This window comes from Heterobasidion irregulare (genome assembly GCF_000320585.1).
Source record: "Heterobasidion irregulare TC 32-1 unplaced genomic scaffold scaffold_01, whole genome shotgun sequence".
Classification (NCBI taxonomy): Eukaryota; Fungi; Basidiomycota; class Agaricomycetes; order Russulales; family Bondarzewiaceae; genus Heterobasidion; species Heterobasidion irregulare.
Window position 1 is genome coordinate 516,476 of NW_009258197.1, and position 18,695 is coordinate 535,170.

Consider the following 18,695-nt stretch of genomic DNA (forward strand, 5'->3'; position numbering starts at 1 on the left):
CGCTTCCCCGGTTCCGTGCTGGGGCAACTGCTTCAACGGCCTTCAAGGGCCTTCAAGGGGCTCTCGTTCTCCACCATCATATGAATGCAGTCTCTCGTTTTCCTCTTTCATCGCTTCTTCACCATCATGCATTCATTTAACACCAATGCAGCTTGGGCCTGCTGAAATCAAAGCTTAGATGTTGAGCATCTCTATAGTGGACCGTAACCACGTAGACAAATCGCATAGCGGTCGCACTTGGTAGAAATGGAAGAGTAATAGTCCATATTACACTGCTCCAGCGTTAACCACATGGGATTCTCAGCTTCCATCGAAGCTGTGAGACGCTAACCAGATACCCTGTGATTCATGGAAGCAGTCAATATCCCAGGCTACACATGAGAGGATAGCAACGCAGCACAGGTACGTGGCATGATCTCTACTGAAATGACAAGTATCCTTGCAGTGAATGCTCCTGGTATACAATGGATTGGCATCCATAACGATATCCCGACTTGTTACTACACTGCCACGAACACTCTTGCAAGGTGAATTCATCGCTGTAGGGACTCGATGACTCGGCATGTTTCCTTCTCGTCTGAGGAATGGACCCATATCGATTCACAATCAGGTTGCTATTCTTTTTGCCTTGCTTATAATGATGCTGCGCGTGTCCAACCTCCATACGAACTTTGGGCCCCTTTTGTCCTCGCTCATTTCTAGATTCATTCACTATCTATCAAGTCTCTAGCACCCATGTCTCTGTATTTTCATCAGCATTCTAGCATCGTCAACATCTTCCAGCTGAACACTGTTGGAGTGACATCGCGGTCGCGTAGCACCATTGCACTGGAACAGATGACCGTAGATTTTCACGACAGTCCCGCTGGCGAGACATATGATTTCAACGCAGACTATCCTCTGGGTCCGTGGCGAGCACGGTGTACCGGTATGTGTCAGTCACTTCTTATTGTTGCACTGATATTAAAAGTATGGAACGGCCAGTGCTAGGTGCTTGGCTCATTCAATTTTGTACCATGGGTGTAGTCAGTGCTTCTTCGGAAGATGGACCGTCCTAGGCCGTTCTGACTTCCTATCGCGATAGACCTTATCCTACGGCATCTTTCAAGACTTCTACACAACTACGCAGCTAAACAATCACTCACCGGCGGTCATTAGCGTGATTGGTGGCACTCAAATATTCTTGACCTTTGCACTAGGGCCTGTGAGCGGGCGATTGTATGTTCTGCATCACGCCCTCTGCGACGATCTATTTATGCCCGATCTCAAGGTTCGATTCTTGCTATACACGAACCGCGTTTACCTCCGGTTCTTTGCTCTACGTGCTGAGCTTTCTTATGCTCTCCTTTGTAGAGCCATCACAATGGTATCAGGTAAGAGACAACGTCAATTATGCATCAGTCTCTTTGATCACGCCGGTCTCAGGCCTTCCTTGCTCAAGGCGTTGGTATGGGATTAGGGGCCGGTCTTTTGTGCTTGCCATCCTATGCTGTAGCCGCTGAACACTTCAAATCGCGACGTGGTCTGATCACGGTAAGCTGCTGGGCACAGCATGCGAGTATAACACGGTGTTCAGCAATCATTTCAACAATAGGGCATTGTCCAGTCTGGATCTGCTTTTGGAGGCGTTGTATTCTCCAGTACGAGCCGTCTGTCATTTTATCGCTCGTGATCTCATTCAGTGCAACTAGTAATCCTCAATCATCTGTTCCGCGGCCCCTTTGCCGTTGGATTTGGATGGGGAACGAGGGACACGACTCTCATCGTCATGAATCTTCTTATATTGGGAAACCTTCTCATATTCGTCCCCCCTCGTCCCCCCCTCTTGTCGCCCTCCTCGCCATCTGTCGCCACTATCAGAGATACTCCTTTCCTGATCACGCTCGCCTGGGCATTCGTGACCCTGATTGGATTGTATTTCCCACTATTTTACATCCAGACATTTGCAAGGATGAATGGACCTTATAATTTAGCATTCTATTCGCCGGCGATCCTGAACGCAGCTGGGATACTCGGATGCCTACTTCCACATCTAGCTGCGAATCAAATAGGGACACTACGTGTCCTCGTCCCAGTCACAATCATCAGCGGTGAGTAGTCAGCGAAATTGTCGAACCCCAGTCTTTTGAATCGATATTTCTTTCCAGGCCTCATACAATTCGCAATATTTGGATCTTCAAGTGCCGTGGGTCTCATAATGTTTCTCCTAATGTAAGTTGTCTACTGTATATAGCTAGTTTCTGCTTAGAAATAACGTCGATCCTAGTTTCGGCATGTTCTCTCGAGCCAGTGAGTGGCAACTGTGTTGATCAGTTTCTCATCCCTTACAATCGGAGAACCGCATTCGTTGCAGCAATCACCTTGTATTTCCCTCTTATTCTTGACTTGAAGCCAGGAGATGCCGACTTAGGGTCAGTGGTTTTCCGCATGTATAGGTTAACGGCGTTCAAATATATTCGCCCAAAAAGGAAGCGTATATGGATAGGCTGCTTTCCATTAGGCGCTGCCGCTCTATTTGGGCCCCCTGTCACTGGTGCTATCATAGGATCCGGCTTTGCATGGGCAAAGGGTATAGCCTTTGCTGCGGTATGTCGAAAGCCTTCTGGTGCTCCTTATTTCTTTTGACGCTGCATTTTTTCAGGTAATGACATCTGTATCCTCGATTCTACTCGTTGCTGCGTGGTATCTCTACACCCTCCAGGCAGGAAGAGATGATACACAAGACAGAACGTCTAATGGGGTTTGAGATATAGGGCTACATCGGTGCATCATAGATGCGTAATTGATAGCATGAACATGTGTCTAATATCGAGATCTCTCCGTTTTGGCCAATGGCGCGTTGAAAAATGAAGGGAGCATGCCCAAATAGAGACTTGATCTCGGAGTGTTATACAGTCCATGCTATACAAATGAAAACCTGTTCACTGTGTAAGGTCAGCTATGGGGGACGATGGTTGTCCTCATGTCGGGATGCGGCAGTTGCCGATGGATCGCGAAAGTGGCGTCCAAATAAAGCGCCTTGAAGCGCGTCTGACATTGAAGCATCTCTCTCAGATTCACGATGGCATCGTCTGCAGACATCGCTCAGCTTCTGTCTTCTACCCTCAACCCCGATCCAAACACCCGCATCTCAGCAGAGTTGAAGCTGTCCGAGGTCCTCACAAATCATCGTGCGTTTTTCATCTGTTTTGCACATGGGCCACCACACCTGAACGCGTTCAACAGAATCTGTTCTCGCTCTCTCGGAATTGATTCTCGCCCCAGATGTCGACATGTCTCTGCGCCAGATGAGTCGACACGCTTTCTCCTCATGATCGTAACTTGATGGCGCTATTGGAGCACTCTGCGAGCATTGTGCTTAGAAAGTATGTGAGCGAGCATTGGTCGCCTTATTTCCAACAATTCAAGGGTGGCGCCCCGACGGTGCAGGTATGTGGCATTATATGTAGTATAGGATGGGAAGATCATGTCTGCAGGTCAAGAGACAAATTCGTGAAGTCGTCTTCCAGGGCCTCTCCGATCAAGACAGCAGGATACGGACCCTTTGCGTAAGTCTTGAATATATGCACCTTCTTTCGCTCTGACAATTTTTATTTAGGCACATATTGTATCCACAATAGCTAACAGCGATTGGCCTGATGACTATCCTGATCTTCTCAAAAATCTCATCGCCTTGTTATCCGCTGGCCAACCCAATTCGGTTCATGGAGTGATGCAGGTTTTTACGGAATTCATTCGCACAGATCTCACTGAAGATCAGATTTTACCTGTTCTCCGGGAACTCTTGCCGGCCTTACTTGCGGTCCTCGCGGGACATGAGGTATGTCTTTGTCGATTGTTCCGCCTTCTTCTCAACGGAATTCATTTGTTATTAGCGACACTCGGCTATCACACGAGCTCGTACTATCTCTGTTTTCCGACAATGCGTGGAAGCGCTATACATGGTCAAAGATCAGCATCCGCAGTCGGTCAAAGATGCGTCGGGTTCTATCTTGCCTGCCTGGTTGGACGCTTTCAAAGTGTTACTCAACCTTGACCCGCTGCAGGATGTCACTGGAACGTACTGGGATGGGCTTGAGCTTCGTACTGAAATCTTTGTGGTGAGTCAATCTGTCAAGTGCAGTGTATGAGGCGTTGACCATTGTCACAGGTGCTTGATGTTGTACACTCATCTTTCGCACGATTGATTGCGCCATTCCTCCCCGATTACCTTGCTGCGGCGCTTCATCACCTTGTCGTCCTCTTCCCCACTTACGCGCAGTATTATATCATAGATGGGACTGCTGTTCCCGAGTCATCAGAAGGAGCACTCATCGAAATCGAAAGGCTCATAGCCCCAATGATCGACTTTGTATCGAGTGTGGCAAGGCGTGGCAAAGCTGTAGGATGGTTTGAACAGAATTTGACGACTATGATGGATATCCTACTCCAGTGGGCGCAGATGACGAAGGAGAATGTGAGCACCATATGACACTAATACTCGGATGCTCAGGGTCATCATAATCACATCTTTTCACAGGAGGAAGAATGGTCCACCGACGCAAATTTATTCGTGACCCAGGAAGACGATGAGACCCAGACGTATTGTATACGGGTAGCCGTCTTCGATTTATGCGCGGTACGCGCATTTGCCTATGTCTCGACCTCATATTGAAACTAATAGCTTTTGTAGTCTCTCCTAGACCGATCGCCAGTCCTCACAGCCTCAGTCCTGCAAGCTGCGATCCCAAGCATTGTAGTCAAGTCTCGACAGGCACGGGAAGAAGGCAATACAGATTGGCAAATATGCTCCTCATCTGCATTAGAAGTCTCATGCTAATGCCACTCTGATAGGTGGCGCCCACTGGAGGCTTTGCTAGCCGTCATAGGTTCTCAGTCAGAGCCGATCATGGACTGTCTCCATGATGAGGCAGAAATAGGACGGCCGAAACCAATCGATATCGAGTATCTTTTACGAGAGGTCGTTCCATCTCTGGTAACACTTTCAGGTATGTCTCAGGAATTAAAAAAGACGTTAGCATCTTTGCTAATATATTTACAGAGTGCCCCTTTTTGCAGGGTCGCTGTCTGGTGTTTGCTAGTCGATTCGCGAAATTGTTGTCCGTCGACATCGCTGGACAGTACCTGGAAGCAGCAATTCAGGTCATTGAGTCCAGAGAAACTGGCATTCCGTTCAAGATATCTGCTGTCAAAGCAATTCTTCAGTACGTCGTAAAACGATGCTGCTTGTATGTCAGATTAACCTATTTCTTATATAGCTTCTGTCAAGGTCTTGACAACTCGGCTGTTCTACCAATTGCGCCGCGTATCGCGAGAGACCTGGGCCCATTCTTGTTGCAGACCACACATGACACACTTTCTTTAGTCCTTGAGACGTTGTCAATCGTTGTTGACATTGACGGTTGGTTAACCGTTGAACTCGCAAACGACCTCGTACTTGCTTTACTGGAAGTATGGAGGAAGAACCTCAAAGGTGCAGTTAAACCTCGTAAAAAATCAACTCATAAATCATCCGCAGAACATTCTGTGGCAGACCCAATCCTGCTGTCCATCCTCACGGATATATTCTCTTCTATTGCATCTTCATCCACGCCAGGCGTATATGAGACGGCTGTGAGGCAGGCTCTGCCTCAATTGTCTGCCGCCATTAGCAATTTAAACCCCAAGGAAGCATGGATCACATCCTCCGCTATCGAACTCATCAGCAGTCTCATAGAAGGTGCCCCAGAATCTGGGCTTGGAGAGGGGTTCTTCGCTGCCGTTGCACCTCCCCTCTTCAATTGCTTGAAGACTGCTGAAGACAGGGACATTCTCCAGGTGAGCAACTCGCGCTTTCGCCTGTTCATTGCGTAACGCTGAACTCGTGTTATGCAGAATGGGATAGCGTTGGTGACCCTTGTTGTCCGTGTGGATGTGAATCAGCTCTTAAGCTGGTCCGACGCAAACTTTCAATCTGGCCTGGGGAATGTGATCAACGTGATCGCCCGGATGCTCCACGGTCAAGATGAATCTGGTGGACTCGTCATCGGAGACCTCATACTCCACCTTTTGCGCAAGGCAGGCGAAGCCGTCCTCCCGGTACTTCTGGATTTGCTTGAAGCCTTGCTTGGCCGGATGCGGACAGCCAAAACTGCTTCGTTCCTGCAGGTGCGTCCCAGTTTTATTCTGGTCTCATTTTTCGCTGAATGCAGATCACCAGAGTCTTGTCATCCCCTTCGCATTCCTTATACAAAATCAACGCGACATCATTCTCGATCTCGTTGAAAATGTGAACATTGAGGGTCGTTCGGGTCTTGACATCCTCGTCAACACGTGGTGTGAAAACGCGGAGACATTCCAGGGTTTCTGGCAGACGCGTGTCAGCACACTCGCGCTTTCTCAGCTGTTCTTGGCAGAAAGGCCGACGTTGCAGAATTTGATGGTCAAGGGCGACATCATTGTCACCGCCGAGACAAAGAATGGTGAGTGACCCATCCGAGGTACCCAAGTTTTTGGGAGTTTAATTCACGTCAATAGTCATCCAGACTCGTTCAAAGACGAAAAAGTGTAGGTGATCTTATAAAGATCTATTGCATCGCTTTGCTCTGACCAGTTCACTAATCTAGCACCCCATCGGTTCACTTCCATCCCATTCCACCTGAAGGGACTGAAGTTATTGTTGCATGAGATTGTCAGTAATGGCGAAGCTGCTCCCATGCTTGCCCCCGGGGAAACGGCGGATCTCAAGTCCGACGATGGCGTAAGCTTCCGTGGTTTGCCAGGTTTGTTATGATTCGCTGAATATCTGCCGCAGGATGACGACTGGGAGGACGGAGAGGAGGACTTTGTGCCCGAGTACATCACTACGCTGATCAAGCACAAAAACCCTTTCGACGAGGAAGAGTCGCTAGATCAAGACGAGGATGAGGACCTCAGGAGTGACCCGATCGCTCAGATTGATTTGCAGGTTCGTCTGATTCATCATGTCTCTGCATAACACGGATATTCACTGTGCTGGTTGCAGGCGTACCTGACCACGTTCCTGAGAGAATGCGCTGTGCGGAACGCGAGCAACTTCGCAACTTTGGCCGAACAACTGACTGAGGAAGAGACTGTGGTACTTCAGCGTGTTGTTCAAGGGCAGGGGATTCAAGGGCAGCAGTAGGAAGAATGAGGGTTGATTTTATGATCTGTGCTTGTTGAGATGTAATACCCAGGACGCCGGTGACAGGGCTGCTTCATGGTCTTATTTTTGTCTGCTTGTTTGTTTGAATAGAATCATATCGAACACTATCACGAAACTTGCGATGACCGATATACAACGAGCTATCACTCTACATAATCTACAAGATGCATCATTCGAAAGCGAAAGCAAAAAGCAAAAGCAAAATCCAGACATATTAGTGTGCCTCTCCTTCATGATATTGAATAGAACAGCCAGTCAATAAAGGGAAAGCTTGACGGTTCTAAAATCCTTCCTTCCCCAAATCCCACTCCCTCACCGACCCTCGCTTCTTGTACTCGATATCCATGATATTGGCTCCGCCCTCCGTCCAACCAGACATCCCGGTTTCCAGGCCGCTTGCATCTTTCTTCTTATCTTTCCCCTTTTTATCCTTGCTCACGAGTCCTAGCCGCTCCATTCGCTTTCGCTCTTCCTTGTCCTCGCGCCGGATACGGATGAGCTCGAGCATCGCGTCCCAGCCCTCGAACTCGGCATCACTGATGAGACCGGTTGCAGGGATGTTAGGGGCCGCAAGGGGGGCCACGTCGAGCCGCGGATCATACGTTGCTTCAAAGTACTTGTCCATCTTGGACGGAGGTTCCGTTAGAGGGACAGGCGGTGGCGATGATGACGGGGGGCGAGGGCGCGAACGAGAACGAGAACGCCGTGAGCGTGAGGGGGCGCGCGCGCGAAGGTGGGAAGAGGGCGGGGTGCGCGATGAGGAAGGAGATACGAGGGGTACCCTGAGGCGATTGTGTGTCGAAGAATGACTCTGAGAAACTAAATTTGGTGAGAATGGCTGAGGCCCGGGAGAGCATGAGCGTGAAGGGGGAGCCGAGCCGTTTGCCTTGCCCTTGCCCTTGAGTAGATGGCGTAGCTCTGACTCTCGATCGACATCTGGAGGCTTGTCTGCATGTAGAGGACTATACTCCTTAAGCTTTGGGCGTCGAACGTCCTCTTCGTCTGACAAGGTTGCCGACCGTGAAGGTCGATTGCCCTTCCTTGGCGAGCGGCTACGGTGACTGCGGCTTCGATCATGTTCACGGCTGCGACGACGCTTGGTACGGCGACGATCCTCTCCGTCTGAGGATACATCGGTGCGGTCTCTCGAGTAGTTGTGGCGTCTGCTATGACCGGAGGGGCGTCTCTCTTCATCCGATGAGCGCGACCGATGTCTCGTAGGACGGTCCCCATCGTCTCTGTCTTTACGGCTCCTCCTCGAACGCGACGAATGTCGGTGGCGCCGCTGCTTGCGTTCGTCTCGCTCAGATTCGTGGTCGCGGTCGTGGTCGTGGTCGTGGTCGTGGTCGTGGTCGTGGTGTCGATGGCTCAGCCGTGGTCGGCTACGCGTATCGTCGTTATGATCGCGCCTTTCCCAACTTCTTTCTCTTCGCTTCCTACTACCCCGCTCCCCATCATCGTCTCTCCTGGAGCCACCCATGCGCCGTCGCATGCGTTCTGCTGCAGCCGCCTCCTCTGCACGCGCACGTCTGTCTCTCCGTTCTTGTTCCTCACGCTCCATGCGGATCTCGGCTGCAGAGAGGGCCTGAGCTTTCAGTATCGATTTGTTATGGTCGTCTGTGTTACGAATTATGGACGACAGGAAACGCTTGTTCATGCGCGGGGCATTGCTTTCCTGTCTATAACGTATGTTGGTTAACCCTAAGAAGACGATGCAGTTTGTGAGAGAGTTGATACATACTGTGGTAAGAATGCACGGATTCCGTCCTTGCCATAGCGTTCTGCCTTCTGTTTGGCCTCCTTGAGGATAAGTTCTGCAACATGGCGGTCTAGATCTTCGTCTGTGACCGTGCTCGTCGCAGCGGTCCCGACCTGAGCGCGCACTAGGTTAGAGACGACGGAGGAAAGAGAAGAGTTTGCCATAGTGGCCCAGTGAAGTTCAAGTAGAAGTGGTGATGGGTCTACTATGGCCTCCCAGGACCCGGCGGGTGCCTTTTATCCTGATATAGCCGAATCGGGACAGGTTTTTGGTTTAATGACGACTTTGGTCCTGATTACTGCTTATCTTGAACTGAACTCGAAGGGTTTCCGCCCGATATGGAGTCGTACGGCTTCGTCTCTGACTTATCAATTCTCAACCTGACCTTCGCCAGGCATGGTCTATTTTTCTCGTCAATGCATATTCATCGAAAGCGTTGTCATACAGCCATTGACTTGGTTGTTCATACTTCATGAAAATTTTCAAAGAAAGGTCGAGCATCTTATCCCATCTGGTACCATGAAACGTGTTTGCCGGAACTCGTCTTCGTAGACTCGCAAGCGATTCAGCCTGACCGGACAAGTTGAACCCAACGCTACATCTTCTCCGTCGTAGAGGAAACACAGTTGGGTATGGCGCTTATTTTTGATGACAGCTTGTGCTTGTTCTTTTCAGCTGTACGATTCAGACTTCAAGCTGCCAATCCCGACGATCCGCTCGGTCTCGGCCACAGATCGGCAGTAGATATCGTCGAGATGGGTAAGGGTGGACAAAACCATACCAAGCCTGCGCAACCGAGTGGGCTCCTGCTCCGATTATATGCGTTCGGCTCCTGTCTCAACATATTCATATTCATCCTTGTGCGACATGCGGACATCGCCTCAGCGAATGCTACGACTGAAGTCGGCTTACGAGCATCGCAGATACGCGTTTTTGAGGTCGACACGTCAAAAAAGTAGAAACTTTCCAGGGTCAGCTCACAGAGCTTTATAGAGGCGATTGAACCCATGCCTTCAAAAAGGCGGCACCCGGAGTATCTCCGTTGCGCTACATAGCCATGATGGGCAATGTTGCCACTCCAACAAACTTTACAAGCTCGCTGATATTGATGAAGCTCGAACCTTGCGAAGAAGAGTCGAGGGTCGGGACAAATTACCTAGGACGCAGGGATTGGGGCCGTAAAGGTTGAGATACTCAGGTAGTTTCGGCGGCTCCTGTGTGCGTGTAGATGATGTTACCGCTGTTACTGTTGCAAAAAAAAGAGAGGGATGAGTCCTAAGGTCAGGTGTGCACGACATCGGGGATTTTGGTATGGTAATTTGGACTCTACCAGCGGAACACAGCATCCAGAGCTTTCTCGGATAGAAATTGACGTTATGGTAACTTGTGAGTCACCTAGCGTCGATTTACTCATCTCTGACTCGATCTGACTACCCAAGCCTGGATTTTCACTGCACCATTGTTCGCCAGACCTCCATCGCTGTCACGTCTTCAGAAAACGGTAAGCCATACAGCGTGCTCATAGCCTATCCTCAAATTTCGCACTGCAACCCAGTTTGTCACAAGAGAGCCCACATCACTTCTGTCGTCCTGTGTTCAATATGGCCGATGTTCGTATCCCGCCTCAGCGTCAGCGAACCGTGGACCAGACACCCACACTCATAGAGAAAGAGCAGGACAAGCTTTCTCTTCGACAGAAACTCCACACTATCACCTCATTGATTCCCGTTCTGCTCGCCATACTGGAAGAACAAGGAGTCTTAGTTCCCTATCGCGTTATGGGAAAGAACTACAAAGCCGCTGACGCCTTTCATCGCCGACTAGGACTACAGAAGGATAATTTCACGCAAGGTATTCATGCTTTGGCCATACTCCTGTCGAGAAGCAACGCTTCTGTGTCTGTGCGCGCAGATGACTCCTCTATGAGCATGCCGCCCTCCGATTCAGTTATACTACTCGCAGCTACCGCTGTCTGTTTGCCGAAATCTTTGCCTGCTTTTCCCGGGAGACAGTACATTACAGTCACTCACTCCCATGGCGCAGAGGCGATAGGTGGCGTTGTGGGCCAGACATTCTCGCCAGACCGAGCGTTGCTTCAGATTCTGAAGAATCCGTCAGATCACATCTACCGTATCCGGTGAGCACAGCTACATAATGTGGAATGGGCTTCGTTACTCAAAGCGTTTCATCAGTCATATTAAAGATGAAAGCGCCTTTCTGCCCCATGTCGGTGTAATGATGGGTTTCGTGAATGTCCTCCGTGAACTTCGCGCGAGCATAACAAACCCCTCTAGTGCACCTAGGACTGGACTGCGGAGCAATTTTCAGGCTTCGAAGCAGCCAATCCAATTGGAAGATCCCGCACTATCAAGTGCTCAACTGCGGATGAGTCATTCCGGATCCCAGCCCGATAGTTCACAGACACTCTGTCGAGCCCACTGTGAATGCTGATGGCCAAATTCAGAAGCGTTTTCGATGGCTTGTTACCAAGCTTGGACTATACATTGTCTCCGTTTTCTTTCCTGCAATGTAGCGGCGGTTTTGTCATCCTGCTTCACAGCGTTTGTTCGAAATTATTTCATCCATAGATTCCACCGCCGTGGCCAATGCATTCAATGTTTATGCCAAAGACAACATTCGACGATCTCCTCCGTTGCGCCAGGACATTCGTCTTCTCAAGTTATTACGAACTGAAGGATTCGCTGACTTTGTCCGGACCCGTGGTCTCTCAATTCTTCATTTACAGGCGTTGACGTTAGCGCCAGGCAGCGACACCCTATACACTCAAGAGACATGCTCCGAATTTCACAGCCTCCTGTGTGGCCTGCTTCGAGGTTACTTGGATGCACTGTCATGCCTGATGGCGCAGTGTGGTTCAACGATGCTGTCTCTGGAAGAGTTCAGGCAGAAAGTCCAAGACACTTACACCTATTTGAAGCCCTTGGTAATCATCGCTTACTCCAACTTCATAGTGACTCACCTTGCGACACTTCTCCCTCTCCTTCATAAAACGATGCTATTTTTTCCATGTGTAACGGGCATGAGCACGAAGACCTCTTGAAATTATTGGAAGCTCAGGACTCCATTTCGGCTGATATATTGGTTCTCAAGTGGTTACGTATCCAGGTCGTCCATCTTGCCGCAGTTGATGTCGTCGCTGGCTGTGTACAAGCCATTCAGAAACCTATGACCATCACCTTCGTTGCCGCTGCTCGTGGTTCATATCGGTCCAATGGCATGCAACCTTGGAAGGAAGCAATCTCTGATCTCTCAGTATCCGCCTCAATCAAAGACGAATTTAATGCTGAAGCTATCACTCTTCTCTAAGATTACTATCGTCATTATCAGAGCTTTCCGAATAGTTCCTGCCACCCACATTATACTTCCGCTGTGTACAGGACGATGTCTGGCTTGATGCAAAGCGAGCCAGAGTTCTTAGGTAGAGTACACCCCTCTGCCATACGAGCAGCCTGGCTCGCACACCGCGACCGGCTTGACTCCATCGAAGGCATGGGGTTCAAGGTTAGAATAAGCTATCTCATCTCGCGCCGTATTTGACATGATCTTTTGTAGGCATTGCACCCGCCCATCATCGGCGCCTCCGAATCGGCCTGCTTTGTTTGTAGCGAGCTTCTACGCTCATCGCAGAGACATGAGACCCAGGTCAGACTTGAGATGCATGGATCTCGCCCGACAGTCCATCCTTGCGCGATACCTCCGCGTCTCTCGACCAAACTTTTTCGGTGATCCTGCGGCAACTTCTGGAGACCGCGTTGTCAGCCAAGCAAAGAAAACAGCATCCTCCTAGCCCTCAGGTTACCGATCCCTCTGGTCAATCTAATATTGCCTTTTTCTGTTAGAGTCTTACTTTATCGATATACCCACCCCGACAGTGACAGTGAGTGACGAGAATGGTTGCACCAGAACAGGCATACCAGGTTCGTCAGTCCGCAATCGGCGTATGATGTATTTTTCAGCTAATCCGGTTTCCGAGAAAGCTGTCGATGGACGTTTATGGTTGCGTGTATAGCTGTTTGATAATTTCTGCCGCTAGCTCACAGAGACCGACAGCGACCGACAGAGAAAAGATGAGAAAACAATAATCATTAGGAGCGACAGAGAGCAGGAGGGAGCGTCCCGGGCGACAAAAAAACAATACCAGGATAGAGCCCAGAGCCTGGGGCGATGGAGAAAGATGGGGATCTGTGAAGGGATCGATCAACGTCTACTAATTACTAGGATGGGCGAGTCGGATCGAGTCAGAGAAAATGAGTGGAAAAGGGTGTGTGTGTGCGTGCGTGCGTGCTACAGATCTGAGCGAGTGAACAGTGGTATGGGTTGAACATTGCGAAAAAAGGAGAAAAGGAACTCATAGTAGAGAAGAGCCGAAGGAGAGAGAGAGAAGAAATATAAAAAGAAAGAAGACAGAGACAGAGAAGAAAGAGGGAAAGAGACGTGCAATTAGACGATCGCAGCCAGCAGGCGAGTGTTCCTGGCAAAGTCCATGCTCGCCACGCCGTCCGCTATAGAATACTTGACTGTAAACGAACTCATAAACCAAAACCCGTTCCACCTCCCCCACACGATCCCACGATGACGATATATAGAGACCGCTCCCGCCCCGATATATCACACACGACGGCATGGCAGCGCCCGCAGGGAGAGGATGGGGGGTACACGGAGAACCGTCAGACATCAGCCCTCTCGTCATGACGGACCCCTCCAGCTGGACGGCGGCGACACGGCGCCCAACAGCGCCTGCCCGCCTCTCTTGCCCGGCGCCTGCCCAGGACCGCTTGACGGCGCCGTCCGCGTCCGCGTCCGCGGGCCGTCCTTCCTCGACCCGTTCCCGCCGTTCCCGCCGCCACCGCCCGCGACGCTCGCGGACGCCGGCGAGCCGTGATTCGGCCGCGAGGAGCGCGGCGGCCTGTCGCCCCCGAAGTTCTCACCGTACGCGCTGCGCGAGCCCCACCCGCCGCCCGCGACGCTCCCGCCCGCGTCACTGGCCGCATACACGCTCCCAGTGTACATCGACCGCGGGCCCTGCGGAAACATCATCCCCGCGCCGCCCTGCCACCCCATGCCCATGTTCATCCCTCCCGGGCTGAGGCCGCCCATGCCCATGCCCATGCCCATGCTCATGGCTCCCGGGAACATCCCGTTCATCATCGGCATGCCCCCGGTCGGCACGTTGACGCTGCTCGGTGCGACGCTCGCGCGCCCGCCGCCGCCGCCACCCCACCCGCTCACGCTTGACCCGCGTTCCCACTCGTCCGCGGCATCTTGCATCGCCTGCTGCGCGACCGCGAGCTGGTACGTCTGCTTGGCGATCATCATAGCTTGCTGGTGCGCGGCCATCATCATTGGGTTCATCGCGCTGGGGTCCATGCCCATGCCCATGCCCATGCCCATGCCCATCATGCCCATGTTCATGTTCATGTTCATGCTCATCGTGTTCGAGCTCGGTTGGCCCATGTTGTTGTAGTCGCCGGTCGGGAATGGGACATTGAGATTGGTAGGCATGCTCATGTTCATCATCGGGTTGGCACCAAGCATGCTCATGCCCATGTTCATCCGAGGACCCATATTGACGGGACGCTCGTCGTCGCCGTCATCATCATCATCGACAATGGGACCTCTGCCGTTGATGACCTTGCCCAGCTAGCAGAAATTTTGCGACTCAGTCTCAGACCGAGAAGCAAAGACGTGAGACGCACTGCAATGGAAGCCTTCGCCTCCGTCCTCCGCCTCTCCTTCCTCTTCTCCTCCGCACTGCCCGCATTCCCGCTCCAACTCCCACCCCCACTCCCACCCGCGCCCAAGGTCTTCAGCTTCTCCCTCTCCGGCTCATCCATGAACGACACGCTCGCCCTCTTCGTCCGCGGCTTCCTACTCCCGGCCATCGAGCTCGGCTTCCCCACCGCGCTCTCCTCGTCGCCCGCGCTCCGCGCACCGATATCGCTCCCGTCGCGCGGCGTCGCCGGCATCCGCCCGCTGCTCGAGTCCCCCGTCGAGCTCGCGGGGCTGTTATCCCGCAGCAGGCCCGTCGTGAACGGCTTCGGCGGCGGCGGCGCCGCGTACGACGTCGGCGACGCTGAGAACGACGCGGGCGCCTCGCCCGTGACGTCGTTCTTCGGGATGCGCGACACCAGCGTCATCGTCACGTGCGAGCTCGACGCCGTCCGCGGGGCCGGCTGCGCCTGCGGGCGCGGCAGCGCATTCCCCTGCGACCCCGTGCCCGCGCTCTGCACCATCCGCACGGTCGGCCGCGCGCCGCCGCTCGCGTCCCGCATCGCGGACGCCTCTGCGCCTGTGATCGTGCCGACCGAGTTCGAGCTCGCGTGCGAGATCGGGCGCGACATGACAGAGAACGAAGGCGCGGGCTGGCGCTGCCGGATCGGCGTCGGCACAATGGGGCTCGGGCTCGACTCCGCCGCCGCCGCGGCGCTCGCGCCCGGCGACACCGTCGACCCCGACGACGTCGGCCGGGCGCTCGCCGTGTCGACTTTGAGCTTCGTCGGCGGGAAGGTGAATTTCGAGGATGGAGGGGACTGCGTGGGCGGGGACGACGGCGGTGATTTGCTCGAGCCCGCCGCAAGGCCCGTGGCGAGTTGCGCGAGCCGCTCGCTAACGCCGAACGAGTCCTTGCGCGGCGCGCGGCCGCTGTCCGGACTGCGCCGCGCATCCGTCTGCTGCCGTGGAGAATCGTCGAGCGTGCGTCGCGGGAGCGGTTGCTTGGTGAGCGCCTTGATGTCAATCAGGGGCTTCGCGGGCCCGCGCGACCCATTCGAGGCGGCGCTGCCCGGTCTTGAGGGGAGCATGAATGAGGCCAGCGGTGCGTCGTCTTCTGAAGAGTCGGACGAGCCCGAGTCCGAGGACGTCGACGAGGCCGAGTTTAGACGTGAGCGGGGCCGCGCGATGACAGGCCGGGCTGGAGCCGCTTTGGACGACGATGCTAAATACGGGTTTTCGTTTTAAGAAAGACGAGACAGAATAAGGAACGCAGGATGGGCACAGAAAATGAGTGGCGAAGGGAAATGCAAACGGACCTGTCGCGTTCTTCTTGGAGATGAGAGAGGCTCGCCTGGCCGTCGCGCTCGGGACGAGCGCAGAGGTGGACACGCTCCCGCGCGCTCGCAAGTACACGCCGTTGCCGGCTCCGGCGGTCAAGTTTGCGCGATCGTCGTGGGGTGTCGGCGTCGATGACGATTGCGCCGGGGAAATACGCGGGCTGGGGCCGGCGCTGCCAGACCCTCCTGCGCCGGCCCGCCCGCGCGAGACAGGAGAGGTATACGGCGAGCCGCGGTTCACATCTAGGTTAAAAGGCGACGGCGAGGCAAATGGCGAGGAGAGCGGATGCGGGCCCGAGCGGTGTCCGAGCTCGGACTCCGCCTTTGGCTTTTGCGTGATCGTGCGCTTGCGCGTGGGACGGAGCGTGTCCTCGTTGTCTTCCTCTTCTTCAGATTCGGACTCTTCCGAAGACGACGATTCGGTGGACGACCCCGAGAAGAGGTTCGCTTTGGACGTGCGGTTCTGGAAAGGGGCTGATGGTTGCGGGAGCTGTGGAAGTGGTGTCCGGGTGATGGGGGGACCGACGAGCACCTGCGAAGAGGGGGAGCCGACTGTAGAAGAGCGCTGTCGACCTCGCTGCTGTTGCTGCTGTGACATACTGGGCGACAGGCGCGGACTGGGCCCGGCGCTTGGCGACTCTGGTCTGAGACCGTCGCCAAAGGTCTGCACGGGAGACCCGGCGGCGCTGCGGCGGGCCTGCGCCTCGCGGAACGCGGCAACAGAGATGCGTTGCGACGAGTCACTGGCGAAGCTGTTTCCGCGCGGCCGCACGGGGGGTGCGTACACCGAGGCAGACGATGGCGGGCGCTCGGGGAGCTGGAGCGGGGAGCGGGAGCCGTTCACGTGGCGGAAGGATTTGAGGTTGAAGGAGGACTGGTCGACGGAGGGGAGGGAGGGCGGGAGGACCTCCGGACCGGGGCGGGGTGGTTTAGATTTGGAGCGGTCGCGCGAGCGGGCCCAGGCGAATAGGCCGCCGCCGCCGCCGCCGCCACTACTACCGCCCGTCGCAGGAGCTTTCTTTTTGGGCGGGACGGGCGGGGCGTGGGGATCTGGGTTGCTCATGGTTTCGTACCTGACGCTGCTGTCGTGAGAATCGGTGCGGAGGTGGACATGGGACTGGTGCTGCGGAAGGGAGTGAGTGGAGGAGGCGCTGTCTCCGTACTGGGCGAAGAGGTTAGCGCGGGAGGGCGGGGGGTGGAGGGGCTGGGGAGCGAAGTAGTCGGTCTGCACGATGGTGGACGGCTGGCTGGAGGTGGAGGTGGAGGAGGACTTTGGAGGGCGCTGGCGTGGGGGGCTGTCGTTGAGGTTTATTTTGCTGGAAGGGGAAGGAGGGGCGGGGGGCGCGCCGGGGGTAGACTGCTTCCTGCGTCGGAACATGTTCAGTTTAGTGGAGGACGCGCTCGGGGGAGAGGGGTGGTTGAGATGGGGGTAGACGTTATGGCTGGCGGGAATGCTGTCTGCATCTGGGAGAACATAGTCGGTCTCAGCCGAAAGTTGAGAGCCCTCGTGCTCACGATCCCGGTCTGCGGCAGTGCTCGCGGACGCGGTGCTTCTGCTGGACGAGGGACCAGCGCTGGCTTCGTGCGAAGACACGGACGCCCACGGCGGTTGGGGCAGGGCGGCAGAAGGCCGTGGGGACCTGGACTTGTCGCGCTTTCCAAAGATACCTAGAAGGCCAGGAGCCATGAGGAGCGTCTGGGAGGGTGGGAGAAAGACGTCGAGGGATAGTGGCCCGCCACCAGCACAAGATGGGGAGGAAGAGGAGGAGGAGGAGGGCAGCTAAGGTGCAGGCGCGGTGGTCACAGATTGTCCCTTGTTTGGCAGCCACCGGTTCACCTCCTCGCTCACTCGTTCGGCGTCCCTGATGACGCCAGTTTTGTTTTCCCTTTTTCATTTTCGCTGTCGGAGACTGTCCATTGCTAGCGTCCATCCTGCCCCGCTGCGTGCTAGAGCTGCCAACTCGCGCTATCGGACACCCGTCTCACGGGCTGGCTTCCCCCGTACGCAGCCATTCAACGCTGCATCCTCGCTCTCTTCTGCCGTCTTCTGTTCTCGGCGTATCAGGACATGCATTCCCTCGTGCGGCAGCTCCATGCCCTGACCAAGCCCCGTCGGATCATTGCGGCCTTGACTGGCTCGCACCATGTGCGTCGGCCCTCGCTTCGATGTCCACGCCTGGCCGCCTCGTTTTTAGCTGACAAGCCTGGCCTGGCTGTCCCATCGCCATCTCCTTTTGCCGCTGCTTTCCGCCCCGCGGCACCTCCAAAGACGCTGCCCCCGTGTCCGAGCTAAAACCGCATCCTCGATCGACATGTCACCTATCACGGCCGGAATCCTGTCGGATCACCAACATAGCATTATTGGTGTCTTGTTTTGTTTCCAGAGCCCTCTTCTTTCCACCACGTTCTGAGTCAATATAGCCAGGAGAGCATTTTGCTTTCCTATCGGGCAGACGGGTTCTCGTTGCTCTCGAGACGCTCTAGACCTTCATGTTTCGTCTTCGCGCTGCACAGCAATACAGCAGCCGGCGCAACACGAGCGACTGCGGTCTTTCGAAGAACGTCAGTAGACCGTCTCATTACCAGTTGCGGGGCTCATTCGATGTCGGTCGCATCAGGTTGGTATCAACGGATACATCATAACTACTTTATCCTGCTCCAACACACTGCTCCGATTCGGCATTCCTCCGATGGTTGCGCA

The 18,695-nt window shown here is 54.1% G+C and overlaps 5 protein-coding genes across 5 annotated transcripts; 3 read left to right on the forward strand and 2 right to left on the reverse strand.

The window, feature by feature from the left end:
- Positions 1-971: 971 nt before the first annotated feature.
- Positions 972-2,098, forward strand: HETIRDRAFT_40425 (MFS monocarboxylate transporter; the record flags this gene model as incomplete). Its single annotated transcript, XM_009542010.1, has 6 exons — positions 972-1,025; positions 1,085-1,218; positions 1,271-1,366; positions 1,419-1,533; positions 1,595-1,640; positions 1,692-2,098. The coding sequence occupies 6 exons, from the start codon at positions 972-974 to the stop codon at positions 2,096-2,098; spliced, it is 852 nt and encodes a 283-aa protein (XP_009540305.1).
- A 963-nt stretch (positions 2,099-3,061) lies between these two features.
- On the forward strand, positions 3,062-7,277 carry HETIRDRAFT_456575 (uncharacterized protein; the record flags this gene model as incomplete). Its single annotated transcript, XM_009542303.1, has 20 exons — positions 3,062-3,170; positions 3,226-3,274; positions 3,363-3,429; positions 3,477-3,548; positions 3,599-3,820; positions 3,876-4,100; positions 4,151-4,456; positions 4,520-4,618; positions 4,673-4,743; positions 4,834-4,988; positions 5,042-5,204; positions 5,259-5,305; positions 5,366-5,473; positions 5,519-5,817; positions 5,875-6,147; positions 6,200-6,461; positions 6,517-6,546; positions 6,606-6,739; positions 6,794-6,946; positions 7,004-7,277. The coding sequence occupies 20 exons, from the start codon at positions 3,062-3,064 to the stop codon at positions 7,142-7,144; spliced, it is 2,985 nt and encodes a 994-aa protein (XP_009540598.1). The 3' UTR covers positions 7,145-7,277.
- Positions 7,278-7,445: 168 nt separating this feature from the next.
- HETIRDRAFT_413001 (uncharacterized protein) lies at positions 7,446-9,088 on the reverse strand (the record flags this gene model as incomplete). Its single annotated transcript, XM_009542304.1, has 2 exons — positions 7,446-8,844; positions 8,907-9,088. The coding sequence occupies 2 exons, from the start codon at positions 9,086-9,088 to the stop codon at positions 7,446-7,448; spliced, it is 1,581 nt and encodes a 526-aa protein (XP_009540599.1).
- Positions 9,089-10,525: 1,437 nt separating this feature from the next.
- Positions 10,526-12,732, forward strand: HETIRDRAFT_99067 (uncharacterized protein; the record flags this gene model as incomplete). The annotated part of the gene is made up of 4 exons (XM_009542305.1): positions 10,526-11,061; positions 12,323-12,446; positions 12,498-12,542; positions 12,622-12,732. 4 exons carry the CDS (start codon positions 10,526-10,528, stop codon positions 12,730-12,732), a joined length of 816 nt encoding a protein of 271 aa, XP_009540600.1.
- An 899-nt stretch (positions 12,733-13,631) lies between these two features.
- HETIRDRAFT_447303 (uncharacterized protein) lies at positions 13,632-18,140 on the reverse strand (the record flags this gene model as incomplete). The annotated part of the gene is made up of 4 exons (XM_009542306.1): positions 13,632-14,585; positions 14,642-15,879; positions 15,974-17,774; positions 18,000-18,140. 4 exons carry the CDS (start codon positions 18,138-18,140, stop codon positions 13,632-13,634), a joined length of 4,134 nt encoding a protein of 1,377 aa, XP_009540601.1.
- Positions 18,141-18,695: the final 555 nt, after the last annotated feature.